Source organism: Sciurus vulgaris, assembly GCF_902686455.1.
Source record: "Sciurus vulgaris genome assembly, chromosome: 5".
Taxonomy (NCBI): Eukaryota; Metazoa; Chordata; class Mammalia; order Rodentia; family Sciuridae; genus Sciurus; species Sciurus vulgaris.
This window is the reverse complement of record NC_136465.1, coordinates 94,463,105-94,490,705: the sequence shown is the minus strand read 5'-3', so window position 1 is coordinate 94,490,705 and position 27,601 is coordinate 94,463,105. Positions and strand designations below refer to the sequence as shown.

The 27,601-nt window shown below is 36.8% G+C and overlaps 1 protein-coding gene across 2 annotated transcripts in view; it reads left to right on the top strand.

The window, feature by feature from the left end:
• Positions 1-27,601, top strand: part of ITPR2 (inositol 1,4,5-trisphosphate receptor type 2) — a 525,070-nt gene that overhangs the window by 158,993 nt on the left and 338,476 nt on the right. For both annotated transcript variants that reach the window (XM_079139251.1, XM_079139250.1), the window contains 4 exons: positions 9,678-9,722; positions 20,164-20,315; positions 24,279-24,378; positions 24,913-25,073. In XM_079139251.1, the coding sequence (XP_078995377.1) occupies positions 9,678-9,722; positions 20,164-20,315; positions 24,279-24,378; positions 24,913-25,073 (458 nt within the window). The remainder of the gene's footprint in view (positions 1-9,677; positions 9,723-20,163; positions 20,316-24,278; positions 24,379-24,912; positions 25,074-27,601) is intronic.

Genomic DNA, 27,601 nt, shown 5'->3' with positions numbered 1-27,601 from the left:
GGTGACACTGTATGTTATATGGGATTCTAGAATTAAAGAAAGTAGGGCATATATAGTACCTTGTACATGAAATTTATTCAGTATATGTTAAGTTCCTTCACTTTTGTAGAGGGAAAGAAAAAGAAAATGGAGAACACAATTTTTTTTTAAATTTTATTTTTACAGACTGTATTTTGATTCATTTTACATAAATGGGGTACAACTTTTCATTTCTATGGTTGTACATGATGTAGATTGACACCATTCATGCAGTCAATCATGTACACAGGGTAATGATGTCTGTCTCATTCCACAATCTTTCCTTCCCCTGCGCCTCCCCCGCCTCATTTCCCTCTACACAATCCATTCTTCCTCCATTCTTCTACCCCCACCATTATGTATCATCATCCACTTATCAGATTGGGATTGACTTATTTCACTGAGAACAGTATTTTATCATCATCATCATCATCATCATCGTCATCATCATGAAGACCTGATACTTCTTTGTCATATATTATAATGGAGAGAAAATGTTTAGAGACCAATTTTAGTGATTTCATCTGTTTACCTAGAAAATATCACCTGTTGTATTTTGACATAGGAAATACTGCCTCATAGAGACATCAACAATTCTTCCAAACAAATCCTAACCACAGTTCACACATCAGACATGACATACAAGCCAGCCAGTCATTTCTACGACATACAATAGACATTTTGGGTGAGATTACTCGTAATTTATTGGATTAAATATGCTGTGTGCTTATCAAGGAGGGTAGCTTAACAGACTGCTTATACCTTGGATTATTAGACTATTTCAATGTTGTTTGCTTTTATTTTTGTAAATTCCTTTGATAAAATTTTCTTTAAAAAATACCAATTGCACCAATCTGATCATTACACATTATATATATATATACATATATATGTATTGATTTAGCACATTGTGCCCCACAAATATTTGCAACTGTGTCAGTGAAAATAAGAAGTTTTCTTTCTAGAGAAGAGATGAAGATTCTTTTGAATAACTTGAAATAGTTTTGTTGTTTATAAATTTGAGTTAACTCAGGCTCTGTTACATGATAACTAATTTATAGTCTTGCAATGTGGTATAGTTAGAATTCATTGAGGCTTGTAGCATTTTAAAAGGCTTTCTGGATAATGTCACAGTTTTTCTCTGTAAACCTGTTGAGATACTTGAGAAATCCCCATTTAGGGAAGAAATGCTTATATCGCTTCTTGACTTCATTACAGTTAGCAGTTATGTCTTTATCTGTTTGTTCACTTGAGCATTCTGTTTGTATATCCACTGAATGGTTTGTTTCCCATGAGGAAAGGCCCAGGCTAGCTCACTAGATGCCTTGTGCCTAGAACAGTGTCTGGCACATAGTTTGCATTGAGTAAATACTACACGATCGAATAGATGAAGCACAGGGACTATGCTTATTGTAAATCCAGTTATTTCAATTTGTAGAAAGGGAAATCCAGGCTCAGTGAGGTGTTTCATTTTGCTCAAAGTTAAAAAAATATATATATATACACACACACATACATATATCTATACCTACACACATATACATATATGTATATATATACATACATACATATCTATAAAATACATATATACTATGCATATATAGTGACAATATTAGGGCTGAATGCTAATCTTGTACTACTTCATCTGTATCAGTGGTTCTTAATTAAGGTTGATTCTTGGCAATGTCTAGAGGCATTTTTATTTCATAATTGGATAGAGGGATTGATATCTGTTGGTAGAGACTAGGGATGTAGCTAAACATCCAAACATCCAACAATGTACTAGATGGACCCCCAGGACAAAGAATTATCTTGTTCAAAATGCTAGTAGTGTTTAGGCTGAAAAACCTTGATTTATACAATTACACAATCATTTGTTGAATGCCCTCTAGGTGTAAGCACTATTTTGAGGTTGTGAAGGAAAAAAAAAAAAAAGGTGATTAACCCCTGGTGTTTGACCTTGAATAGTTTGCAATCTAGAGGAGAATTTTATTGACTCAGTCAATGGGACATTGAGATCTTTCTTTCAATTGCTTCCATCATACTTCTGAGACAGCTGGCCTTGTGTAATGTTTAAATTATTAAATCTATAGGTGCCATCTCACCGTAAGTTTAAAGGATTACATCCTGAAATCTACACACAGATAAAAAAACCAAACTCTAAAACTTACTTATAAATATAATGGCTTCACATAATCCTCTGTTTTAACCATCACTTACTTTTTTATTCAGAAAAATTATAATAAGGCTATTGTTTGTATAGAAATGAAGGGGCATAATCTAAAGGAAATTAGGCCATTTCTTATGCTAGAGAGTCCAAAGAGACCCAACATGTAAATTCCAAGCTGTTTTTGGTGAATTAAGAAAAATATCTAGGAATTAGGACAGTAATGTAAGGTATAACAATGTTTAGGTTTTATTCTGCAATATGCAAATGTGAATCAAGGTTTAGGAATGGATTTTTATTCCTTGTAAAGATCTCCAATGGTATAGTTTTAGGGAATGCAGATTAATTTTTGAGAACTATATAGTGCTAAAATTCCATGGATAAAATGTGGAACAAAGCACTTAGATATGAATATATAATGAAGCTATTTTGGCTTCATGAGGTAATAGAACACCATGTTTCTAGGCTCTACCCTGTAATGTCAGTTCTAATGGGCAGGCATGTTGCTAGTTAGATGGCAGAAGAAGGTAGATGAACTCTTACATAGTTTTGAGTGTTTCACACAGCACAGCTTTTGGCATCCTCATGGCATTTTGTCTTTGATCATATACTCCTGTTATCTTGGCAGTGCAAACGAGTTCACAACTTTGAATTGGGGGGGAGAAAGTGCTTTTATTATATTCAACAGGATAATGTGAGAGCCTTGGTAAATGGTTCTTCCACAGTCATAGGAAGAATTACAAATCAAGCATCACAATTTCTGATCTGCTTTCTACATTTTCTTACTTTGGAGATTACTAAAGTGATAACTTTAAAAAAAAATTTTAAATTTTGATTCATTGTACACAAATGGGGTACAACTTTCATTTCTCTGGTTGTACTTGAAGTAGAGTCACACCATTTGTGTAATCATACATGTACATAGGGTAATGATGTTTGTCTCATTCTATTATTTTTCCTTCCCCCCACCCCCTCCCCACCCCTCATTTTCCTTTATACAATCTATCCTTCCTCCATTCTTGCCTCCCCCCACTTCCCCTTATATATCATCAGAAAAATCATTCGGCCTTTGGTTTTTTGGGATTGGCTTATCTGACTTAGCATAATATTCTCCAACTCCATTCATTTACCTGAAAATTCCATAATTTTATTCTTCTTTATGAATAACTTTTGATAATCTTTTCCAAAATAAGATACATCAAGTAATGAAAAATAATTTTATTTTTTGAGATCTCTTTTAGTTTATTTGTAGATAGGCAAAACTTCCACCAGATGGCGGTAAACACTTACTGCCAGACTAAGATCTGGATTTAATTAATTAAAACAGCACTCAAGAACTTGTTTATTAGTATAGGTTTATGAATGTTAGAGCTGTAGTTTTAAATATACCTATACTTAAGTCTTTAATCTATCAACTATATAATATAATAAACCCAATTTGTATGTATATGTATGTATACAGATATAATATAGACACATACCAGACCCTAAACACACACATGAATATTCCATATTAAAATACAAATTGTATGTGGCATACAGAAACACCCAGCTAAAGTTGTTTTTTCTTCATCTCTTTTCTAGAATTATCAGATTTGATCCTGAAGTGCCAGTCATTGGAAAAAGGAACATAAATATATATAATTATTTGAAAATGTACACATGATTTTATGATATTAATATAGATCATAAAATTGATCAAAACAGATTTCATTGTAAAAAGTAAAAAAAAATGTTTCATGATTTCACTCACACATGAAATCTAAAACTTAGTTGATCTCAGAAGTTGAGAGTGGAATGGTGGTTACCAGAGGATAGGAAGAGTAATGGGGAGGGTGGGTGGGAAAAGGTTGATTAGTGGGTACAGTTATAGTTAGACAGAAGCAAGAAGTGGTGGTGTGCTGTTGTGTAGTAGGATGAATATTGATAACAACAGTACATTTCAAAAAGTTATAAGAAAGGATTTTGAAAAAAAAAAAAGTTTTTACCATGAAGAAATGCTATGTTTGAGGAGATAGATATTTTTAACCTGATTTAAACATTGTATAATATACATATATTGAAATATCACGTTACCCTATTAACATGTACAATTTTTGTTTTTATGTATCAATTAAAAATAAATTTAATTAAAAAAAGAAAATGAACAGGTATTACGGACACAAAACTTTTGGTTTGTTTCTTTCTATTGTGTTAGGTAGAAGGATACTGACATATTTCATTCGATTGTAGTCGTTGTGACTTCTGTTACCTAAATATTTTTTATGTTGCTTTCTCTGTGCCACTTTGCACCCTATCTAACTTCTTTCTATTCTTTTTAGCCATTTAAATAAACACTCTCTTTAAATATTAGTAGTGAGTCTTTAAATTCCTTGTCTGTCATCCTTTTCCGTGGCTGCAGTGGGCCATAAATTTGATCTTGGTTATCTGTAGCTGTATAATCTTAATAAATATTTCAGAGATTGAGTTCTTTCCCCACAAAATGGTAATTTTTCTTAGTGCAGAGTTAAAAACTTGAGAATCACAATAGGCATATTTTTCTCTCATAGGTTATGCATTCAGACTCTACTGATTTTATGTATGTGTGGCCTGTGGTTTAAAGGCCCAATGGCCTGCCCATCTTTCCTCTGATCTGGGATCATGCTACTCTCCATTGTGGATGCGGGAGGGAAGCAATATGCTATCGTGACTGAATGATATATCTTTGGCACCATCAGAGCTGTGCCTCGTCACCCTGCCATGCAACAGTGGTGTGACTTTGCATAAGGGTCCTGGGCGCCTCATTTGTAAAGTAGGGTTAAGAATCCCTTCTTACCGCATAATCGTGAGGTTAAATGAATGAACCTTTACAGCATATAAAAAGCATTTCATAAATGACCTTTCAGGGTCTTCTCTAAACAAGGCTCATTTTTCTCACGTGTGTGACATTTACTCCCCTGGCACTGCCTGTCTTCTCAGTCCCTCTTTCCTTCTCTATCGCTTAAAATTCTACCCATCCTTCAAGGCTTATCTCAAATGCTACTCTCCATGAATAATTCTTGAATAAATTTGCCCACCCCAGATCCCTCCTTCCTCTGACCTATATTATTTATAAATTATTCATTTCTGTCTTATATCTCTGGTCACATTCTATTTTGTATTATAGCTGACTGTATTTATGTCTTATTTTCCCTTCTAGATCATAAGGTCTTGTGGTCAGGGACCATATTCTCTTTGTCTTTGCTCAAATACCATATGCCACAATGCTTTGCCCATTATAGATGCTCTATTAATATTTATTGAATAAATGAAGAGCATATTAGTTTTCTCTCTCTCTAATGCTGGATTTATAGTTTTTTTTTTTAACATCAGGAAATATTTCCTTTAAAGTCCTAAAAGATGCAAGAAACTCCATGTGACCAAATCTCTTTCTTCCTTCTTTAAAAATAAAATTTTTGCTATTTATCCTTAATCCAATTACTTTATTACTACTGTTACTATATTTAGAGAAGGAAAGCAGCATGCTATTTAATCTTTAATAGTTAATACTGGTGAATTTATATAGCCATGGTTTTATTTAACTGGTCTTTCCCCCTCCTTTCCCTTCTCTTCCTCTTTCTTTTTATTATTGTTTACACTTTACTGAATTTACTAATTGGCTACAGTAATAAAGTGATTTATTTAAAATAGGACATTGTAGGCCAAGAGACACGAATGAGACAGAACCTAACTGATTGGCACATCTTAGCATTGTAGCCAAGTACATGAATGTGTAAAATTCATTCACATCCACCTGGGGTTCAGTTAGAGATTTTTTTTTCTCATTTTTCAGATGAGAACACTGAGTTCCATGGGGGCTGGGTGACCTTTCCCAGCACACAGGGCATTTCCTTTTCGAGTAGGCTGGGACTAGCTACCTGGTCATCCCAGCAAGGATTGAACTGGGTGATCCTGAATGGATGAAATATGTCACGACTGAATTGTAGAATGTAACGTTGACTGTGGTATAGACTATGATGTACACTTCAAAGGGCATAAATTATTTTGTGTTTGACTTAAGTATGTTAAATTCCTCTTTCTGTACACATTTTAGTTATAGATATGTCATGGTTTCCAGCATTAATTTATTTGTAGTGTTTGGAACCAATAATTCTAATGCTTATTAAATATAGATTTGACCCTGGGTTACATCTTTAGTTAAACATATTGCATATTTTTGGGAATAATTTAGTAAAAATTTTAGTTGTTTTTTTTTTTTTTTTTGCGGTGCTGGGGATTGAACCCAGGGCTTTGTGCATGTGAGGCAAGCACTCTACCAACTAAGCTATATCCCCAGCCTTTGAATTTTCTTTTTTAAGTTTGAAAGAAAAGTTAGAATCTTTAATCTGAAAACAAACAAAAAAACTATGGTGATACTTGATTAAAATAGGTGACTAAATCCTCTGGGCACCATACTGGAATTTTCTTTACTATCAAGTAAAGATGTGTTTTCTTGGGTTTCCTAATCAGTAGAGTAGGAGGCCAGATAACTAACACTCTGGCCCTCGAACTTTTGTTCTTGTATCCTAAATGCAAGATTAATCCTGTTTGGAAACTAATTCCATGATTCCTAATCCAAGGGAATTTAGGAATTGGAGGTGAAGTCTGAGTCTCATAGGAAGAGGAGGTCAGCCCCAAGCCCCCAGTTGCTGGCCCAGCGCTGGCAGGCAGCTCGTGTCTCCCCTCCTTTGTGTCAGTTCTGAGTGTGGAAGGCTGCTATCATGGGGTTCTGGGATTGGGCCAGCTTTCTGTCCTTCCCCTCTCTTACACCCCTACCTCTGATTTGTTTCACCACAGTTTGGTTTTGTTTACTTTCATATTTCACATAAGTGGAATCATATAGTACATTCTTTCTGTGTCTCTCTTCTTCCACTTGATGTCTTCCAGAGTCATGGAGTGGGTCAGTAGCTCATCCAGTTCCTGCTGAGCAACTCCATCTCTGACTCAACATCATTTAGCTTATCCTTTCTCTTGTGCATGATGCGTATTTTACCTAGGCTTGATTTCTTTTTGTGTTATGCCCCTCTTGCTGCTTTCCCTCTTTTCATCCCCCTCATCATTTTTTAGTGAAAGTTTCAATCTTGTTCTCAGTGATTTTTCTCCTGAAATAAGGTAACCTCTGCATACATAGTTCTTCTTTCAAGTGAGGAAAGTTAGACTTTGTTATCTTTGATGATTGTCTGTGTTCTACTTATTCTCTCTTCCTTCTGAGTACATTGGCTGTCCAGTAGTTAATAGTCCCTTCTTGGGTCCTCTGTTTTCTTTTTCTTAATTTTTATTTTATATGAAAGGATAGCTGTCCAACTTCTTATCCTCTGTATTATGCATTCTCTATAGCACCAACAGTGCTTTTTATTGCTGCTAGGATGGACTTTGAGTTTGTATTTGTTTTCATTTTTATTGAAATCCTCCTTATTTTACATTATAATTCTTTATATTATTATTTATAGTAGTTTATTTTTATCTTATCCTTTTAGCTGTTCATGTATTTTACTGCCTTTATATAGAGGGCACATTTACTTGTACTTTCTTGAGTATGTGAAATCTTTTCCTGAGAATTTATTTTGCATCATACTATAGAAGATATTCAGAAGGAACCTGAGAAGGAACTTCCTCTGTTCCAGTGTCCTTTCTCATTGGTTCTCTTTTGTTTTTTCCTTCTTTCCTTCTTTCTGTATTATCCTCAGATGAGTGAGCTCCATGCAAAAGCATATGGGTTGAGTAGTAGGACAATTTGATTCATATTTTTTTCTTTTTTGGTACCAGGTATTGAACCCAGGGGTGCTTAACCACTGAGTCACATCTCCAACCCTTTTTTATATTTTATTTTTAAGACAGGGTCTTGCTAAGTTGCTGAGGCTGGCTTTGAACCTGGAATCCCAAGCCACTGGGATTACAGGTGAGCACCACCCTGGCGGGCTCAACATTTTTTCTAAGCCTTCAGCTGTAGGGCACACTGATGGGTGCATTTCTGGCGCTGTTCCCAGTTTTAGCAGATGTTGACTCTGCGTCTGAGCTCCGCTGCAGTTTCTTCTGCCTTCTACTCCTTCGCTATTTCTACATTATGATGCATTGTGTTTCCAGCACACAGCATTAGTGGTTCTTTTTTCTCCTCTTTTCACAACAGTGCTTCTCAGAAAGTCATCTGCCTGCATCTGCTCCCTCCACTTTCTGCCCAGTTACTTTCTGAGAATTGTGTATCTCCCTGGCCATGAGAAGAGAGACACAGGTCAATGGGTGGGTCGGGGTGGGGGAATGATTTTCTGCTTAATCTAGTAGCAATTTCTCACTGATCAAGAAGACTTTCCATATAGGTTTTTATTTGGTAAGTTCTCTGGAGCTCTAAGTCAGGGCAAATGGCGGAAGGGAGGCATATCAGGCATCTTCTTTCTTCTTTGTATTGGACTGCTAGCTTGGAGTGAGGTTGAAGGATGCCAAAAGCTGGGAAGTTACCTGCCTTTCCCCCCAGAACTATCTGCTTTATAAGAGCACCAACTCATTGAAGATTTTGAATTTAAGTTGTTCTTCAACCTTTGTTCTCAGTGAAATTGGGAGTTTTTTCTTTTGTCTTATTTTTCTTTTCTTTTCCCCCCAGCACTTTTATTGATATTTAATGATTTGGGAATGACAATTAGGGCTTCTAGCCAAATGTCATTTTAAGAAAGACATCGACTTTACATCTGGAATAACTGGAATTACTTGGGCTTATACATTGTACATACTGGGTGATTCACATTAAAATGGTTAAATTCAATAGGGTAAATGATATTTCAAGAAAAACACCTTATAAATCTGTTGTTTGACAAATTATCCACTAGTTAATTCAGGATAACTAAGATGTACTTTTATGAGTGAGAATGAAGAGAGGGAATCTGAATAGGTGGACGGTGCAGGTAGCAATACTCAGCTTCTCCAGGCTCATTGTTCTCATTGGAATGACCCCTAATTCTCTGCTATCTGAGTTGAAAGATGAGTTTTTTTGTCTGTGGGTTCCAAGAGTCCCCATGTATTAGCTGACATATCTGACCTGTGCTTCCCATTTGCAGTTTTCTTTTCCCTGTGTGCATACCATGCAAAGCATGATCTTGAGTCATTGTTGAAACTTCCCTCTGATCTATTTTTTAATGGTATCTGAATGATTGGTTAATGGAAGTTTTTGTGAAAGGTCAGATGGTGAACTCTCTTGAATGCTTTCCCAGAGGAGGTGAGATTGTCCTCTCTGACTTGTACAGAGATGTCAACAGTGCGGATATAAACCAAGGCCATAAGCCTGGCATTGTATCTTCTACTTCCTACAACTAGGGCTTGGTGGAAATGTTTTACATGGTTATATTTGCTATTATTTTTTTCCCTTGCTTTTAAGATATCAAATTTAGTTAAGGGTTGACTAGTGAACTGAATTAAAGGTCACTGGTCTTGTTAATATGCTTCTAATAGCAATTAAAAACTAGTTTTGCTTTTTTTTTTTTTTTAGCTTAATCCTGATTATCGAGATGCCCAAAATGAAGGAAAAAATATGGTGAGTAAAATTTTTTCTTCCCTAGTAGATCCCAAACATTGCTTATCATATTTCATAGGAACAAACTGAAAATTTAGTAACAAATTTGAAGACTAGTGACTCTGAGAGAGATTCTCTGAGTAGAAGCTATGGATGAAAGAAAAAGGCTAAAAGAATATATGGCTGAGATTTTAAAAAGTCCAGTTACAGTCACTGAGGGAGACTTCTAGCAACATGAAGGCCATTTATGGTAAAGTGGTGACGGCAGCTGGAACCTGGGAGACATTGTGTGTCCAGGTTTAGTTTCCTGAAGTGCACAAAAATTAGAAGGAGTAAATTTGTGGCATGATATTAAAATAGGGTGACAAGATATTCCTTTGGATTTAAAATAATGTGTATTCTATTTTGGGGAAGAAATTGAAGCATCAACTACATGACTAGATTCTAAAATGTGCTATTGGGAAAGCATTACAATTTTATTTTAAGGTCAAGTTTCATGAAAATATTAATATTTACTCTGCTTATCCCACTATCATTTGTGAATGAGATGACTTCATGGTAACAATGTAACTTTTTTATTTAATAAAAATTCAGGGTAGGTTGATGTTTCATAGTTAAAACCTTTGGTTGATGGGCTGAATTAAAAAAAAACACAATTTAACTAGATATTTTGATGTATTATAGACACAGTCAAATGTCTTCTGAATTAAGCAATTCCTTTTGAAATTTGTAGGTATCATTACTGTATAATTCAAAGTTCTATCATTTGGGTAAAAAGTAGTAGTTCGAAGGAATAAATGTGGAGTATTTAAGATGATGGATATGTTAATCACAATCATTCCACACTGTATACATGTGTCATAACATCACTGTGTACCCCATCATTATGTGTAATTATAATTTGTCAAGAACAAAAAAGGAAACAAAAACAAAAGTAAAGGAAAAAAAAATCACACTTTTCTCCTACTTATCTGTTGACCATTTGTGTGTCTTCTTTTCAGAAGCGTCTGTCCCATTCTTCAGTTGGATTATTTGTTCTTTTGCCATTCAGAAGAGTTCTTTATAAATTTTGGATGTATAGTTTGCAAATACTGTCTCCTGTTCTGTAGGTTGTTTCTTCTCTCTGTCAGTCATTTCCTTTGATGTGCAGAGGCTTTTTTAGTTTGATGTAAAACTATTTGTCAAAGTTGTGAAACTTTTTGCTTTTGTTGCCTGTCCTGAGGTTTCATCTAAAAAATCCTTGCCCAGACTAATATCATGTAATATTTTCCATGTTTTCTTCTAGTAGTTTCATAACCACCAGGGAAATGAAAATTACAACTACATTGAGATATCACCTCCCTTCAGTTAGAATGGCTATTATCAAAAAGACAAAAAATAACAAATGTTGGCGAGGACTTAGAGAACTCTTATACATTGTAGGTAGAAATGTAAAACCATTATGAAAAACAGCATGGAGGTCCCTCCAAAAATTAAATACAGAACTGTAATATGATCCAGCAGTTCTACTACTAGGTATGTATCAAAAGGAAACAAATTCGGTGTGTCAAAGAGATATCTGTACTCCCATGTTTATTGCTACACTGTTCACAATAGCCAAAATATGGAATAAATCTAAATGTCCATTGACAGATGAATAAATAAAGAACATGTGGTACATTCACAAGAGAATACTAGTCAGCACAGAAAAGACGAATTCTGCCATTTGCGACAAGATGAATGGACCTGGAATATGTTAAGTGAAATAAAAGAGACAGAAAGACACATACTGCATAATCTCACTCACGTGTAGAATCTGAAAACATCGATCTCCTAGGAGTTGAGAATAGAATGGTGGTTTGCAGAGGGTGTGGAGAGTAGAGGGGATGAAGGAATGGGAAAAGTGAGTGAAGGGTATAGAGTTAAAATTAGGAGCAAGAAGTTCTGGGGTGCTATTGCACATTAGTGGGAACATGGTTAATAATAATGTATTGTTTATTACAAAATAGCTAGAAGACATGAATGTTCTCACTACAAAGAAATAATAAATGTTTAAGGTGATAGATATTCTCATTACCTTAATTTAGTCATCACACAATGTATATATGAAATGAAATGGTACATTGTATCCCATAAATATGTAGTTATTGTGTAATCAAAAAAAGAAATTAAAAAAAAAAACATAAAACAGTAACACCTCCAGGAACAAAAACCTATGTTACCTTTGATAGAGAACTGAGTGTTCAGTTAACTTGACTACTGTGTTCCCATCAGTACACAACTTTATTTTGTAATGACATGGAGGAAGTGAATCAAGTTAGAACTTCTGGCCTGATTCAGTCCTGCTTGACTGACTCCTCTTTCCACTTAACTGTTGGGATTACAATAGAAAGGAAGCTGAAGTCTTGTGCCATTGGCCCAATAAAAGCATAATTTATGTCAAAATATCCCTCAACACAGATGTAGACTTGTTCCATCAATTAGGTCTATTTATATTTCAGTTTTATCACTCTGGGTGGGCTCTTCTTCCTTTGGGTTTCCATTGGCCATCCAATCTTTTATTTTCCTACGATTTAAGAATATGCTATCAGTCACCAGTTTAAAAAACTGAAGATGAGTCATAGCTTCTTTGGTTCTTTCTTTTGAGTTTGTTACTGCAGCAGAGGCCACCAGGAACACACCTGCCGTTGAATAAGTTCAGTTTCTTACTCCTCGAAGTGAGATACAGGCACAACATGGGGAACTGTGGGGCATCTCAAAAGAGCATGTTGGAAGAACTCATTATATGATTTGGGCTTGTGCAGTGCTTTTGAGGAAGTGGAGCTTTGAATAGATAGAGATACTGTTAGGAAGAGGAGGTAATTCTGTGATTAGTATCTTAATAAATTTTACCTGAAGGAAGGGAAGGCTAAAGATGCTACAGCCATTTGTATTTAGTCATTTTTGTGACTTGGACAATATTCATATTTTGTCTGTTTTCAGACACTGTTAAGGAGGGTCTCATTTGCATCTTGACTCACTGTGGTCAAAGTGTCCTTGTCTGATGTCGACGTTGTGTGTAATTGTTGATGTCAGCAAGAGAACAACCTGGCCTAGCTGGGAGTACACCTGTTGGATGTCAGGGGCTGCTTTTCTTTCTCTCAAGGGTTGTTTTATAACATTCTGTGTGGCTACTTCAGCACTGGTTAGGACCAAGAGAGCTCTACTTCTAGCACCACGTGTGTGCCGTTGGAAAAGTCAGAGAGCTTTCTTGATATTCAGTTTCCTTATCTAATGGGATGAAGATATTTGCCTTCCATGCCTTATCTGGGTGCTGTGAGATAAAATGAGATCAAACAAAAGGAAACAGAATAAAAGATGTTAGTAGGCTAGCAATATAAGATGTCTCTATTAAAAGGGCATGATATCAAAGCTTCACATTGTGTGATTGAATTGTATCTCTGTACCTATCTTCTTTCTGCTACACACTGTTGGTGATACTACTGATGGTCTGGGCAGAATATGGATATGAAGGTATATAGAGCACAGGATACATAAATAACTAATAAATCTGTGATGAAGTTCACTGTTTGTGCTAATCAAGCTTTTACCCTGGCTTGATAGTTTTTACTTTTTATTTCAAAATGCCATTTCTTCACTTGTCTCTGAAGGTGAGAAGAATGCTCTTCTGTTTAGGCTGTTGTCAGCAGCATTACCTTAATTGCATACAAGACAGGTGGGGCTGCATTTGCTGAGGTGTTTATGACTGGATCTCATCTGTCATCTCAGAGAGACATCCAACTGGAGACACTTGATTTAATTTTTTTCCTCTCCAGAAACCCTAGATTGAGAGTAAACAAAACAGAGAGTATGGAACTATAACACCAACAGTATGGTTTCTCATTTTATAGATCATTTACCACAGAGCAATAATTATGTTTCTGTCTAAAGAAGAAAACAGAGGAGCCTTTAGACTTTATCTCCTGCCTGTGAAATAAGAAATCAATTTCCCAAAACAGAATGCTATTTCACCTCAGATCTGGGTTCCAGTAATGCTGAGTTCACTATGACTATGCTAATTTTTTCTTTCCTAATTTTCCCTAGGTTGTCTATTTAATGCCCAGTTAATATTTTTCCTGTAATTTAGAAACCTTTATCAAAACGTTGCCTTCCATTTTTGAAGTTTCAGAGGTTAATGCATGGTGCCGCAGAAATGAGGCGATGTGTGTCAGAGCTCCCATTAAGACCCAAATTGCTGTATTTATTTTACAAAGGAGTCTATTATTTTCAATCTTACAAATGCACAGCATCCACAGGGACCCGGTAAACATTGGAACCGTGTCAAGCCAGGCTGGGAACCTGACAGTCATTATTTCTTCTTGAAAGGTTGTATCTTTTCAAATGACTCTGGGAAGGGGATTTTTTTCTTCTTCCCTTTTTTTCCCCTTTGGACTGCACTGCAACACCATCCATATTAATACAACATATTTAGGTGGAATGTGATCTGATTTTTTTGAGGAGTATCTTTTGTTTATGGTGGGGTTTCTCAACCCTAACAATATCTACATATTGGCCAGGTAATTCTCTGTTGTGTGTGGGGTGTCCTTTGAATCCTAGGCTGTTTAGCAGCATCCATGATCTCTACTCACTAGGTGCCAGTAGCCCTCCTCTCCCAGCCCCTAGTTGTGACAATTAAAAATATGTCTAGAAATTGCCAAATGCCCCTCGGGGGCAAAATCTTCCCCACCAAGAACCACTGGTCTACATGCATTTATATACACAAACAGGAATACTATAGGAATCAGGAAACTTTGCTGAAAATGTACTTGTAAATTCTGTAGAATTTTGGGATGTGGTGGTACCAGATTCTGAAAGTCCCTCAAAATTTCTTGAGCACTGGATTCTGAAAGAAGATCACCTAGTTTCTTTGAGTTTTACTCCGTGATTGTCCCTGGTTACATGCTTAAGGGAGAAAAAATAAAAGATAAAAAAAGGAGAGTAAGGATTTGTTAAGGAAGCCCTCCAAGAGGAGGAATGTGTGTAGCTTTAAAAGGCAGTGTTGTGTGTGGTTACATAAAGTCAGCAGCAAGCTCAGGAGGCTGCTAACGCAAACAGAGAAGCCTACGCATCGTTATGCTGCCACGGCCGCACACGGCTCAGAAAACGCAGACATGTTTCTTACACAATGTCTCTGGCTCCCAACAACAGAATTGCAGCGTGAGGTTCCTGCTAAAAATTCGATGACTCACCAGTGAGTAACACAGAAGGTGTTCTGGGGCCTAACTCCTGTGCTGCTTCTGGCAGGCCCCAGGACAGCAGGAGAAACCCAGAGAGCCCTTAGTGTCCTACGTGGCTTTTCTTAAGGGCCTGTGTCTCCTTCCCAGTGAAAATGTCTGTTTGCCGAGAGCCCTGGGTTAACATTCTGAGACCCTGCATCACCCTAAATTGAGCTCACCGAGGTTAGATTTCACACCTGTTTAAACTCTGTGGGACCTTAATGCATTTTTGTGATTCAAGGGAGAGACCATTGAGCTTCAATAATTCCACACGGAGCTACTGTTTCTATGTCTTTTTTTTCTTACTTAAAAATCGATGAGGCTTTATAAACAAAAGCCACAAGCATATGGTTCTGAGCAGAGTTGTCTTCATGCTATAAAGATGTAATATTGACTTTGTTCTATATTGAAGTTAGGCTCATATATTAAAACTTATATACTTGAAACTCGTTATTGGGATAGCATTAGTTAAAAATTCCAAGGGATGGCTTGAAGTTTATTGTCAAACTCTACAAAGGAGAGTTCCCCATAACAAATTAACAATGTATGAGAGATTAAAAGCAAAGTGCTTAAGACAACAGCACTGGTCTTTAAAAAAAAAAAAAAGCAACTAAACTTGTTAAAAGCTCTTATTCACACATAAACAATTTTTATGCTGTTTATAAATAGAAATTTTCTATTCATTAAAGCTGTTTTCCAAGGATCTACATGAACTACTTAAGGGCAGAATAGTACATTCCATTTATTCTATGTAATTAAAATAAAACCACAGGTCTTAAATAGCATGAGTAACTCATGGTGGCCTGTTTTAATTAACCCTAATTAGTGATTTTTTTTCTGTTTTGGAAAGGATTCTCAATGTTGCAGTGTCAAAAGAAAGAGGCTCCTTATTAATTTGTTTGGGCCCCCACAGGAAGACACTACCAGAGAGGGTGGGGTAGGAGGGTCATTTTTAGGAACCTAGATTTGATCTCTGCTTATTAGTCTAGAAAATTAATTTCATTAGCATTCCAAAAGGGAAATGAATGGAAGGGGATTGACTTCTCCTAAATGAACTCACTAATGACTGATAGTTAAATCACAACACCAACTTTCATTTTTTAACTAGCTCTAAATAGTTGGGTCAGTTACTGCATTATTCTTGAAAGAATAGCTACCTCAGCAGCTAAATGATAATGAGAATATTGGTGTATTAGAGACCCAGTCAGGAAATTAGGTGCCATACTCCTTTTAGGAATATGGTGTTTATTCAAGAAGATTGGCATACTCATTCTTTACATCTATACTAGTCAGTGGTCAGAGAACCTGTTAAGTTCTTGCTCATGGATGCTCCATTTATTTAGGTTACATGCTGATCTTCTGTTAATAAAGCCTTTCTTCAAACATGGTTCAATGTAATAAGATTTTATTTTCCTGAGATAGTCATGTTTTAATCGTTTCATTCCAATATTCCATGTAAGCTACTTGTGCCCTGCTGTGGTTGAATGTGTCCCTAGATTTCATGTGTTGGCTACTTGGTCCCCAATGCAGCAGTGTGGAGAGATGGGACTTTTGGGAGGTGACTCTGGCAGGAGGGCTCTTCCCTCACGAGTGGGTTAATTTATTCAGGGATTAGTGGGTTATTGCAGATGTAGCTTTATGACAAAAGTGAGCTCTGTCTGGTTTGCTCAGTTTTGCCAAGTGGTGCCTGTGCCATGTTAGGGTGCACCAGAAGGTGCTCACCAGCTGCCAGTGCCATGTTCCTGGACCTCCAGCCTCCAGAATCATTAGTTAAGGAAACCTCTCTTCTTATAAGTTACCCAGTCTGTGGTGTTCAGTTGTAGCAACAGAAAATGGACTAAGACATGCCCAAATCCCATTACCTACATATACACAAAAATCCTCCTAGTTATTTCTACAACCAACTGATCTCATCCATCATCTCTGTGTTCTTACATTCTGAGGCAGTCTCTCTCACATGTGTTAACACCACTTGCTGTGTTGGTGGTTCTTTCTTTTGGCAGCAATAGCATTGTGAAATCCAAAAAAGAGCTCTTTTATAGTATTTCTTTGCCACTGTAATCATCCTGGCCTATTTCTCCTCAAGTTTTCATATTGCTGGGGATAAAATTAAAAACAAATGTCCTTTTGCTTCTTTTGGAATGACCACTTCCTCTTGCTGAACTACCTCCTTCATCCTCATGTTCCTCTGTCTTCTTCATCCCAATCCCTATTGTCTTCAGTATCAGATGTCAGTGTGCTTTCAACCTTGAGAAGCAAGTCTTAGGTGCACAAGGTGTTCTACTGGGCTTGTTAAGGAGGATTGTGTGGCCTCGTGCATGTCTTCTGCCTCAGCTGTTTGCAGTCAGAGAGCAGTGTGGTTTCTGTGGCACCATCGGATTTTGGAGCCTCAGGGAATAGTACTTCACTGCTGTGTGTATCTTGGTAGCTAACACCTGGATTTTCTTGTTAAGTTGCATGATATAGATCAGGGACGTAACATACCTATGACTGCCTGCCTGCCTGCCTGTCTTCCTTCCTTTTTTCCTTCTCTCTCCTCTCAAAAATTGTATATACTTAATGTATCACATGATGTTTTAATATACATATAGTGAAATTATTACTACAGTCAAGCAAATTAACATATCTATTATCTCATATAATTCCCCCCCCCCTTTTTTTTTTTTTTGCGGGCAGTGCCAGGGATTGAACCCGGGAGCACTTAACCACTGAGTCACATCCCCAACCCCTTTTTGTATTTTATTTAGAGACAGGGTCTTACTAAGTTGCTTAGGGCCTCGCTAAGTTGCTGAGGCTGGTTTTGAACTTGTGATCCTCCTGCCTCAGCCTCCCGAGCCACTGATTGCAGGCATGTTCCACTACACTCAGCTTCATATAGTTACATGTTTTTTGTGGTAAAAGTACCTGAAATCAACCCGCTTCTCAGAGTTCCAGTATACAAGACAATATAATTAACTCCTCTAGTCCTCATACTGCACATTTGCTTTCTGAAACTTTGACTTCCATCTTCTCTTTCCCACCCTGCTCCCTGGCAGTCGCTCTTCTGTTCTCAGACTGTTTCTATGTTTTCTTTTTGTTGTTGTTAATTCCACATATAACTGATGTCATGTGGTATTTTGTTTTCTTGTGCCTGGCTTATTTCCCTTATAAGCATTATATTTCTTAAGTTCATTTCTGTGGTCACAAATGGCAAGATCTCTCTTTTTTAAGAATGAATAATATTCCATTATGCAAGTGTTCCTTAACTTATGATGGGATCATGTTCTTATAAACTTATTGTCAATACATGGGCTAAGGAACTGGGCAGACATGTCACAGAAGATATACAAGTGATCAACAAATACGTGAAAAAGTGTTCAACATCTCTAGTAATTAGAGAAATGCAAATCAAAACCACGCTAAGATTATATCTTACTCAATTAGAATGGCTATTATCAAGAACACAAGCAATAATAGGTGTTGGTGAGGCTGTGGGGAAAAAGGTACACTCATACATTGCTGGTGGAGTTCAAATTGGTGTAGCCACTGTGGAAAGCAGTGTAGAGATTCCTCAGAAAACTTGTAACGGACCCACTAGTTGACCCAGCTATCCCACTCCTTGGCTTATAAAAGGACTTAAAATCAGCATACTACAGTGATGTAGCCACATCAATGTTTGTAGCTGCTCAATTCACAATAGCTAGATTGTGGAACCAACCTAGATGCTCTTCAATAGATGATTGGATAAATAAACTGGTATATATCCACAAAGTAATATCATTCATCTATAAATAAGAATAAAATTATGGCATTTGCAGGTAAATGGATGGAGTTGGAGAATATCATGCTAAATGAGATAAACCAATCCCTGAAAACCAAAGGCTGAATGTTTTCTCTGATAAGTGGATGCTGATACATAACTGGGTGGGGTTAAGGGAAGAATGCAGGAGTGTTAGATTGTGTAGAGGAAAATGAGGGGAGGGGAGAGAGCAGGATGAAGGAAAGATAGTGGAATGAGACAGACATCATTACCCTATGTACATGTATAATTACACAAATGTTGTGAATCTATGGCTGTACAACCACAGAAATGAGAAGTCGTACCCCATTTGTGTACAATGAACCAATATGTATTGTGTAAAAATAAAAAAAAACTTACTCTAAGTTGAAAATTCATAGTTGGAAATGCTTTTAACACTCTTAATCTACCAATCATCATATCCTTAGCAACACAATATATTATCGATTATTGGTTGTTGATCCTTGATACCTTGTGGCTGACTAGGAGCTGAGGTTCCCTGGCATAGCAAGAGTATCATGCTGCATATTGCTAGCCAAGGAAAAGATCAAACTTGTTTTTCTGGAGTGTGATTTCTAATGAATGCATATTGATTTATATATCAGAAAGTAAAAAACATTATAAGTCAAACTATCCTAAATTGGGGACCATCTATCTGTCTGTCTGTGTATTTATATATGTCTCATAGGTTTCTTAGCCCTGTCATCCATCAATGGACACTTAGTTTGTCTCCATGTGATGGCCATTGTGAATAGTGCTGCAGTGACTGTGGGGCACAGACGTCTTTATGAGTGAGGATTTCATCTCCTCTGCATCTGTGCCCAGTGGAGGGGTTACTGGGCCATGTGGTAGCTTTCTTTTTAGCTTGTTTAGGAACATCCAAATTGTTTTCCATGAGGGCTGCACCAGTCTATAGTCCCACCAATAGTGTGTGATGGTTCCTTTCTCTCTACACCCTCCCAATACTTATTATCTTTTGTCTTCTTGAAAATATATTTTAATGGGTGTAAGTTGATATTTCATTGTGGTTTGGATTTCTATTTCCATTTTGATTAGTGATGTTGAGCACCTTTTCATATATTCATTGCCCATTTGTGTGTCTTTAATTTATGAATCTAGATGAAACAGTTTCTTTTCCATATTTGGTTTAAATGTAGAATGGCCCAGATCCCTACTTTTCAGTAGGTTCAAGGAAACAAGGAAAAGGACCATAGCTATTGTGACTGTTACTGCCTTATTGATGTGCCTGGATCCAGCCATGCCATCTGGGAATGTGTGACATACCAATGTTGATAATAGTTTCCTCAAAGGCTGTCAGGTCTGATCTACTGTTTCTGAGTCATGTGAAATAGACACCTTTAGAAACATGCAAATTCAAACACTATATCCTGATTAAGTGGCTAGTTTAATAAGAAAGTTGATAAAAGTAAACTTTATATCTTCTCAACAGAGAGATGGAGACCTTCCAACTTCAAAGAAAAAACGCCAGTCAGGGGAGAAGATCATGTATACTTTGGTCTCAGTCCCACATGGAAATGACATTGCATCTCTTTTTGAACTGGATGCCACAACTCTTCAGAGAGCTGACTGCCTGGTTCCCAGGTAAAAAAAAGAATATATGGTTAAAAGATATTTCTCTGAATAATTTTAGGGGTAGGTTAAGAATGAAAATCCTAGCATTAATATAATTTTTGTGATATCCAGAGCATAAGCAAAGAAAAAGTGTGTAAAATATTGTGCCTCTTTTGTGAGTAGATTAACATAGTTTATTTTATTCTTATAAATAATTAAAAGGTACAGGACCAATGAAGTTCTGAAAAATTCATAAGAATCATTTATTCCTATTGTATGGCCTTTGGTTACTAAAATGATAAATAATCTAAAAGCATTTCTAGGAATACTTTTACCATTTATTTTTATTATGTCAGGTTCCCCACTTTATTTATTCATTTGTTCATTTATTTAGTGATTCAGTCAACAATATTTATGGAACATTGATTACATTCCAGGCATTGCCTTTGGCACTGAGAAGACAACTGGTTATAGCAAACTGGTTACAGACTTACATTCAAATGGGAGAGGCAAGCTGTAAACAAACCAGCAAACACAAAATATAGGTCAGGTAATGATAATGCTTTGAAGAAAAATTGCAGAATACAGAGAATTCTGTTAGGTCAGAGTGTGCAGGAATGGCCCTTGAATCAAGGGATCAGGTCCACTCCATTGGGGGGGAGTGTTTCAAGCAGCAGGAATAGGGAATGAATGGAAGAATCTTGAAATTTACTAGGTGTTTTTAAGGACCAGTGAGGAGGCAAGTAGAGCTGGACCTAAGTGAGTGGGGAGTGTGAGGGGAAAGGAGGTAGCCAGAACCTAATGCAAGAGAATATCTTACGCTCTTTTGCTTGAATTTGACTATTTTAGTTGAGCTCTTTTGTCCACAACCATCTCCTTTCCAACAGGAGCACCTTGATGCGCTCTGTGGACATACTGAGTTCCACCCACGTTGTTGGGCCAGGTGGTACATTTCTAATTTGGCCTTGATGGAGCAGTGCTATACTTGGGCTTTGGGTAGTGATTAGGTGAATGAAGGTATCTATGCCAAGATGCAGATGCTGTTGTGCCAGTCCCTTTTGAGAAGGATACCCACGATGGTACTAATACTGCTGAGAAATACCACTTGTGGAGTTTTCCAGGGTATTCCATGGCATTCTTATTCATGAGGAATGTTGGTGAATCTTGACCTTATGTGAGTCCATCTCTCAGTCTTCCCTTTCTCCCGTATGGTCTAAAAAGAGATCCCTCTGAGGGTTTTACCTGATCCAGGTCTGTCTCCTGCCTTGTCTTCCGAGAATTGGGATCTTAATTACTCCTTATGATGATGTTACTCATTTTAGATTTTTCAGCAAAAATGCAGTCTTTTTATTTATGTTTTAGGACTAGGGATTGAACCCAGGGGTACTTAACCACTGAGCCACATCCCAAGCCCTTTAAAAAAATATTTTATTTAGAGACAGGGTCTTTCTGAGTTGCTTAGCCTTGCCAAGTTGCTGAGGTTGGTTTTGAATTTGTGATCTTCCTGACTCAGCCCGCAGAGCCACTGGGATTGCAGACATGTGCCTCCAAGCTTGGCTTAAAATTAGAGTCTTTCTTGAATGCCAATCATGAGAGTTTGTTTAAGGAAATGGTAAGAGATCTCACTGTGAAGTGCATAGACCCATGCCAAGGACCCTGAGTTGAGCTTTGTATGGAAGTGTTAATCTCCCACTGTTCAGAACTGTTGAGGTTCTTTCATTCATTGTATTAAGGCTATCATTAATTTATACTTAATAATAAAGCTTATTATAATAAAGCTCTGGAGCACTTTATATGTGATAAGTAAGTTCTTCCTAAATATTATCTAATTCTGGCAGCAGGATTTAATCTTTACAGATCAGGAACTAGAGGTGAGTTAAAATACCTTCTCAAGTTGGCTTTAAATTAGAGCCACCTGGACAGCATCAAAACCTCCCCATGCCCTGTTGCAAGAAGACCAATGAAGTCAATCTTGGGGGTGGAAGGAAGCCTTTACCTTTATTTTCTTAAAGCATTACCCAAGTGATTTTGATAGGGAGTACAAATTTCCCAAACTTTAAACTAAAAGAGGCCAATAAAGTCTTATTGCAGTTTATGATTCATTTTGTCTAGGGTGAGTACCTGAGAAACTGCACTCCTAACAAGTCCTCAGATAATGCCAATTCTGCAAATTAATTTCCATTCACAGATATCCTGGTTCAATTAGTATTGGGTTCATTCTGGGCTCTGGGATTGTAAAAACTTCCCAGGTGATGTGAAGCAGAGTTTGAGAACCAGGGGCTTAGAGTGACAAATGAATTGGCTTGTCATGCTCATGAAGTGGAGTTGATCTTGGAGAATGGGGACATAAAGTGTGCACTCTAAACCACTATGCTACAATACCTTCATATCTTCAATGTTCATATTACATCAAGGTCTTATGGAAAACAGATTTCTAAATCCTAAAGAGGTACTAAAGAGGCACTCAGTTCCCAAATCCTCTCAAAATGTAAGTTAACAGGTTGGAGTATAATTCTCTTAGTGAGACCCTGTTTCAAAATAAAAAATAAAAAGGGCTGGGGATGCAACTCAGTGTAAAGCACCTCTGGGTTCAATGTCCAGCATCAGATACTTGTCATTTTAGACTTTTGCAACTCATTTTCAGTTTATTCTACTTTTGTGAATGTAGAACTGAATTGTTGAATGAATCTCTTTCCTTGAGGCCTTTGGCATTTTATTTATTTTCTCTTCTTGGTCAAAATATTTTACACCTTATTATATCTAATCTTTATAGTGAACTTAGCAAACTCTAAGGCAGAAAACTCTATGGACTTTTTCTTTTAATTAGTCCTATACACATATTTGTTAAAGAAATAATGGTAATAAAACATTCAATAAAAACAGTAATATTTGAGTTGGATGAAGTTCTAGGTGTGCTTTTCCAGACATTCTCTCACAGGTCATATTTTTGTTATTCATGATTCATGGAATTAGCCAAAATGAACCATTGTTCTTAGGGGAAGTATAGGGTTATGTTCCTGTTAGTTTCTGGTCATTTTCGTCAGTCAATACATAAACTAGTTTTGTGTGCGTTTCTGTTCAGAGACACCTTATTGTCTGCATATTGTTGATTCTTTAACATTGACCTCATGGAAACAGGACTGTAACTCATGCCTAAATGAAGCTTATCTAGCCTAAGAATTTTCTCTAGTCATATCACAGGAATGGTAGATAGCATTTCTAGAATGGGAGCCATTTTAAACACCAAAATCACCAGTAAAAAGCACAGAAATGGAAAAAAAAAAAAGCAGCACTATATGGACTGCAAAAGGAACATGTATTTACAGTAGAGCTGAAACAAGGAGGCCAAATGTCACCTTGCTGGACCTCAGCTTGGAAATGTGCGTGTTGGATGACTTAAATGCTTTGTCACCTTACACATATCCTCAAATGACCACCTTGCACGTATCCTCAAATAACCCCTGATCTTGGGGTTACAAATAAATTTTAGTAAGTAGAATTTACAAGCATGTAGTTCACAAATGATGAAGATTGGCTGTACATACTTTCACATGCAGATGATTAAGCTATACAAAGGACAGCTGGCAGGGAGCAGTTTTAATGGAGGTGATTACTTGATCAGTGTTCTCATTTTAGTGCATATCAAAATTGCATGGGAAGCCTGTTAAACTACTCAGTTTTGGACCTCAACCCCAGAGTTTCTGGTTTAATGGACTGGGATGAGGTCTGAGAGTTTACATTTCTGATAATTTCCCTGGTGTTATTGATATTACTGGTCCAGGGACCACATTTTGAGAATGATTAATCTGGGTAATAATACTGCTTGCTTTGAAGTAGTCAAATTCAGAATTTTTTCTTAAACCAAATGAATCTTGAGTCAATTACTAGTCTAAGATATATTTATGTTCACATCATATATGAAACTGTTAAATGTGTCAACATGTTAAGTGTGCAAATTTGTTATAGTCTGTTTTATAAATTGTTTGTTTTTAGGAACTCATATGTTCGGTTAAGACATTTATGCACCAACACATGGGTAACCAGTACTAGTATTCCTATAGACACAGATGAAGAGAGGCCTGTTATGTTAAAGGTAAATATTGCTGAGAATGGTTTAATTTTTTATCAAATGCTGTGTTCATAGGATTTAGGGGGTTTCTGACGTGTTCCTTAGAATCCACCTTTATCAACTTTAGAGATTATTGCAGTTAATTTCATTGAGCTCTCTTATCTGCCACATGCTAAGGTAGCTGTACTATATATATGGGTTGGCTGCAGTGGGGCTGTCAGGAGTCAGTAGTACAGATTCCAAAAGGAATGGGAGTAACATTTGGGAAGAAGGTATGATTCCAGGATTGCCTCTTCTGTACTCTGTTGGAACTGAAGCAAAGGGCAAGTGTTGAAGGGACACATTTCCACTGGCACTCTGGAAACAGGGCAGGGAATGGGCAAGGGAAATCGCCGCATGCCTGCATTCTTTCCTGGGGAGTAATGCATGTGGGAATTATTGTGTTTGGATTATCTATTCGTGCCTTGTATTTCTTAAACCTACTGAGATGTGTTAGTCTTGCAATAATATTGCATAGTTATTTAGCGGAGCTAATCTTAATGGAAAAACACATTCCAGATCGGAACCTGTCAAACGAAAGAGGACAAAGAAGCCTTTGCCATTGTGTCTGTCCCACTGTCTGAGGTCCGAGACTTAGACTTTGCTAATGATGCAAATAAAGTGCTAGCAACAACGGTTAAAAAGCTGGAAAATGGCACCATTACTCAGAATGAAAGGAGGTTAGTAACTTTTTAAAATGTCTTTTAACCATCAAGAGTTAATTGTCAATTCTTGCAGTATTTCTCCAGTGAATGAATGACTGTAAGGGAATATTAGAATATTCTCGTTAGTAGCGCATCTCCTTCTTAATGAGGTAAGAACTTCATTTCTCTTAATCATAATGAATGAATGAAAATGGTGAATTAAATCCTGATGGAGTATTTACTTTTTCCATGTCTTGAAAATAGTTGTTTTTAGTTACTCTTTCATCTTTTCTTTTAAAGTCTTCATGATACCTTTTGCTGCATTTGATTTGATATTTGGTCTTAGAGTTTCAAATGTCCTAAAGGAAGTTTATGTTTTCTGGTCATTTTTATTCATGACACATTTCTCAGCTCTAGTATTACAAAATGAAAAAAAAAAATGGAGTATTAGGAAAAAAATCTGCGAGGTGTAGCTCTCTGCCTTATAACTCACTCAGAGAAACTAGTTCCTTGGTTCTCAAACTGGTTTTGGAAATAAGTGAAGGAGAGAATTAAAATGATAGCTAGAAATTATTGCATCTCTACTTTGCATCAGGTACTGTGTTAGGCACTCCCCATTTATTTTATGTGAACTTGCAAATGGCCCTGAGATAGATATTCTCATTTTATATAAAAGAGAATTGAGAGGGTGAGCAACATGGGTAAGGTCATATAAGTAATAAGGGTGGTCTTCAAATATATGTAGTTTAAAGTCTGTATGCTTCCCAGCATATCTGAGCACAAATGTCCTATTTTCTGTCTTCATGATTTGCAACATATCTTTTAATTTGAACAAGATAAGGCTATTTACCATCCACGGCATACCTTAGAGCTTTTAGACACAGCTGGTGAGATGGTAACTGAGATCAGCACCTAGCAGAAAGTAGTTAAGTTAAAGAAGTAAACAGTCCATGACTTGCCAGTTTTACTCTTGGCTGAATATTCTTGAAATCTGTCCAAAAGGAGTTCCTCCATGTGTTCACTAGGACACATGCTCAAGAATGTCCAGCCTTGTTCTAAATACTCCCAGACTGAACTCTATCCGTATGTCCATCACCTGTTGAATAGGTGATTAAAGTTATGATATATTCATACAATGGAATACAGTGTAGCTCTGAAAATTAAAGGATTGCATCTGTGTGTAATGCTATGAATAAATCTAAAAACTCTGAATGAAAATGAGATGCAACAAATGCATTCACTCTAACACTCTAACACTATTGTTAAGTTCAAAAACAAGCTAAATAAACACAATTTTGTTAGGGGCATTTTAGCAATGGGAAGATCTATAAAGAAATTCAAGAAAATCATTGTCACAAAATTCAGATAGTGTTTCCTCTTAGAGGGGAGGCAGGAGTTGACTGGGGAGGGGTGGAGGTCTCCTGAAATTGTTGCTTGCTCTGGGTGGAGGTGACATGGGGTTCACATTGTAAGTATCCCTTAACTAAACACATGTTTTAGAAACTTTCAGGCATGTATCTCATAACACAAAAGAACAAAAAACCAACTTGCTTCCTCCCTACTCCTGTTGATAAAAAATCATAAATATGCAAACAAATGGAATAGCTGGTTCTCAGCTTTTTCTCTGTTCTTTCCTCTGCTTTTCTTTTGACAAACCTGCATTAAAAAACAACTGTTGTGTAGTCAATTATATCTCTAACCCTGTTGAAGGAAATGAATAAAGACCAGAAGCTTAAGCAACTGCCCCACTTTTATGGACAACAGATAATTAAGTATCAGAGCTCAATTATGACAGGAAATGGGTTCTAATGTACAGATAGGGATTTTTATTTGCCTGTGATTTATCTAGTTTCTTTGATGAATCCATTTCTGTTTCTGTCTCTTTCACATATGCGTAGAAATTTTCTAAAGCCTCTCCTACAATTCTAAGTATTTATTGAAGAGGACAAATATTCCAGTTATGAGTGCTCCACCATCAGTGGATGCTACCTGGCACAAGTTGCTCTTTCTCCAGGGACTGATGGAAGGGACTTTCTCCTCACAAGATGTGTCCAAGGAAGGTGGTGGTCTAGGATTGAGTAGACATCATGCAATTTATTTCCTTTGCTTCTTTCACCACTGTTTTAGAGTTAAAAAAAAAAAAAAGTAGCAAGGAGAAGACTTTGCCTGAGAAACATGAAGTTGCAATTATTGATCTTAATTTAGTAATTTTAGAAAAGCTATCTCTCATCAAAATGCATTCAGAGCTGCCTGTCAGTGCATTGGAGTTTATTGGCATAGTTGAATGCATTTATATTATTTTCTTAGTTTTGGAATTCAATATAAAATTCTTTCTGGAAATAACTGACAACTCTGACTTTTTCCCCCTATGGAGAATGAAGTTATTATTAGATGTTCTTTTTACTCAAAACCAGAAAGATGATACAAGGTCAAAGGGAGGGTGTGAGAATATTGCAGGTCTGTCTCAAAATGCCTGTGGTGTTGGAATTCTCTCTTTCTCTCTTGTAGCCCTCTTTTTACTCACCCCAGGAAAGGACTGTGGAGGCACAGCTACTGTGTTGTGC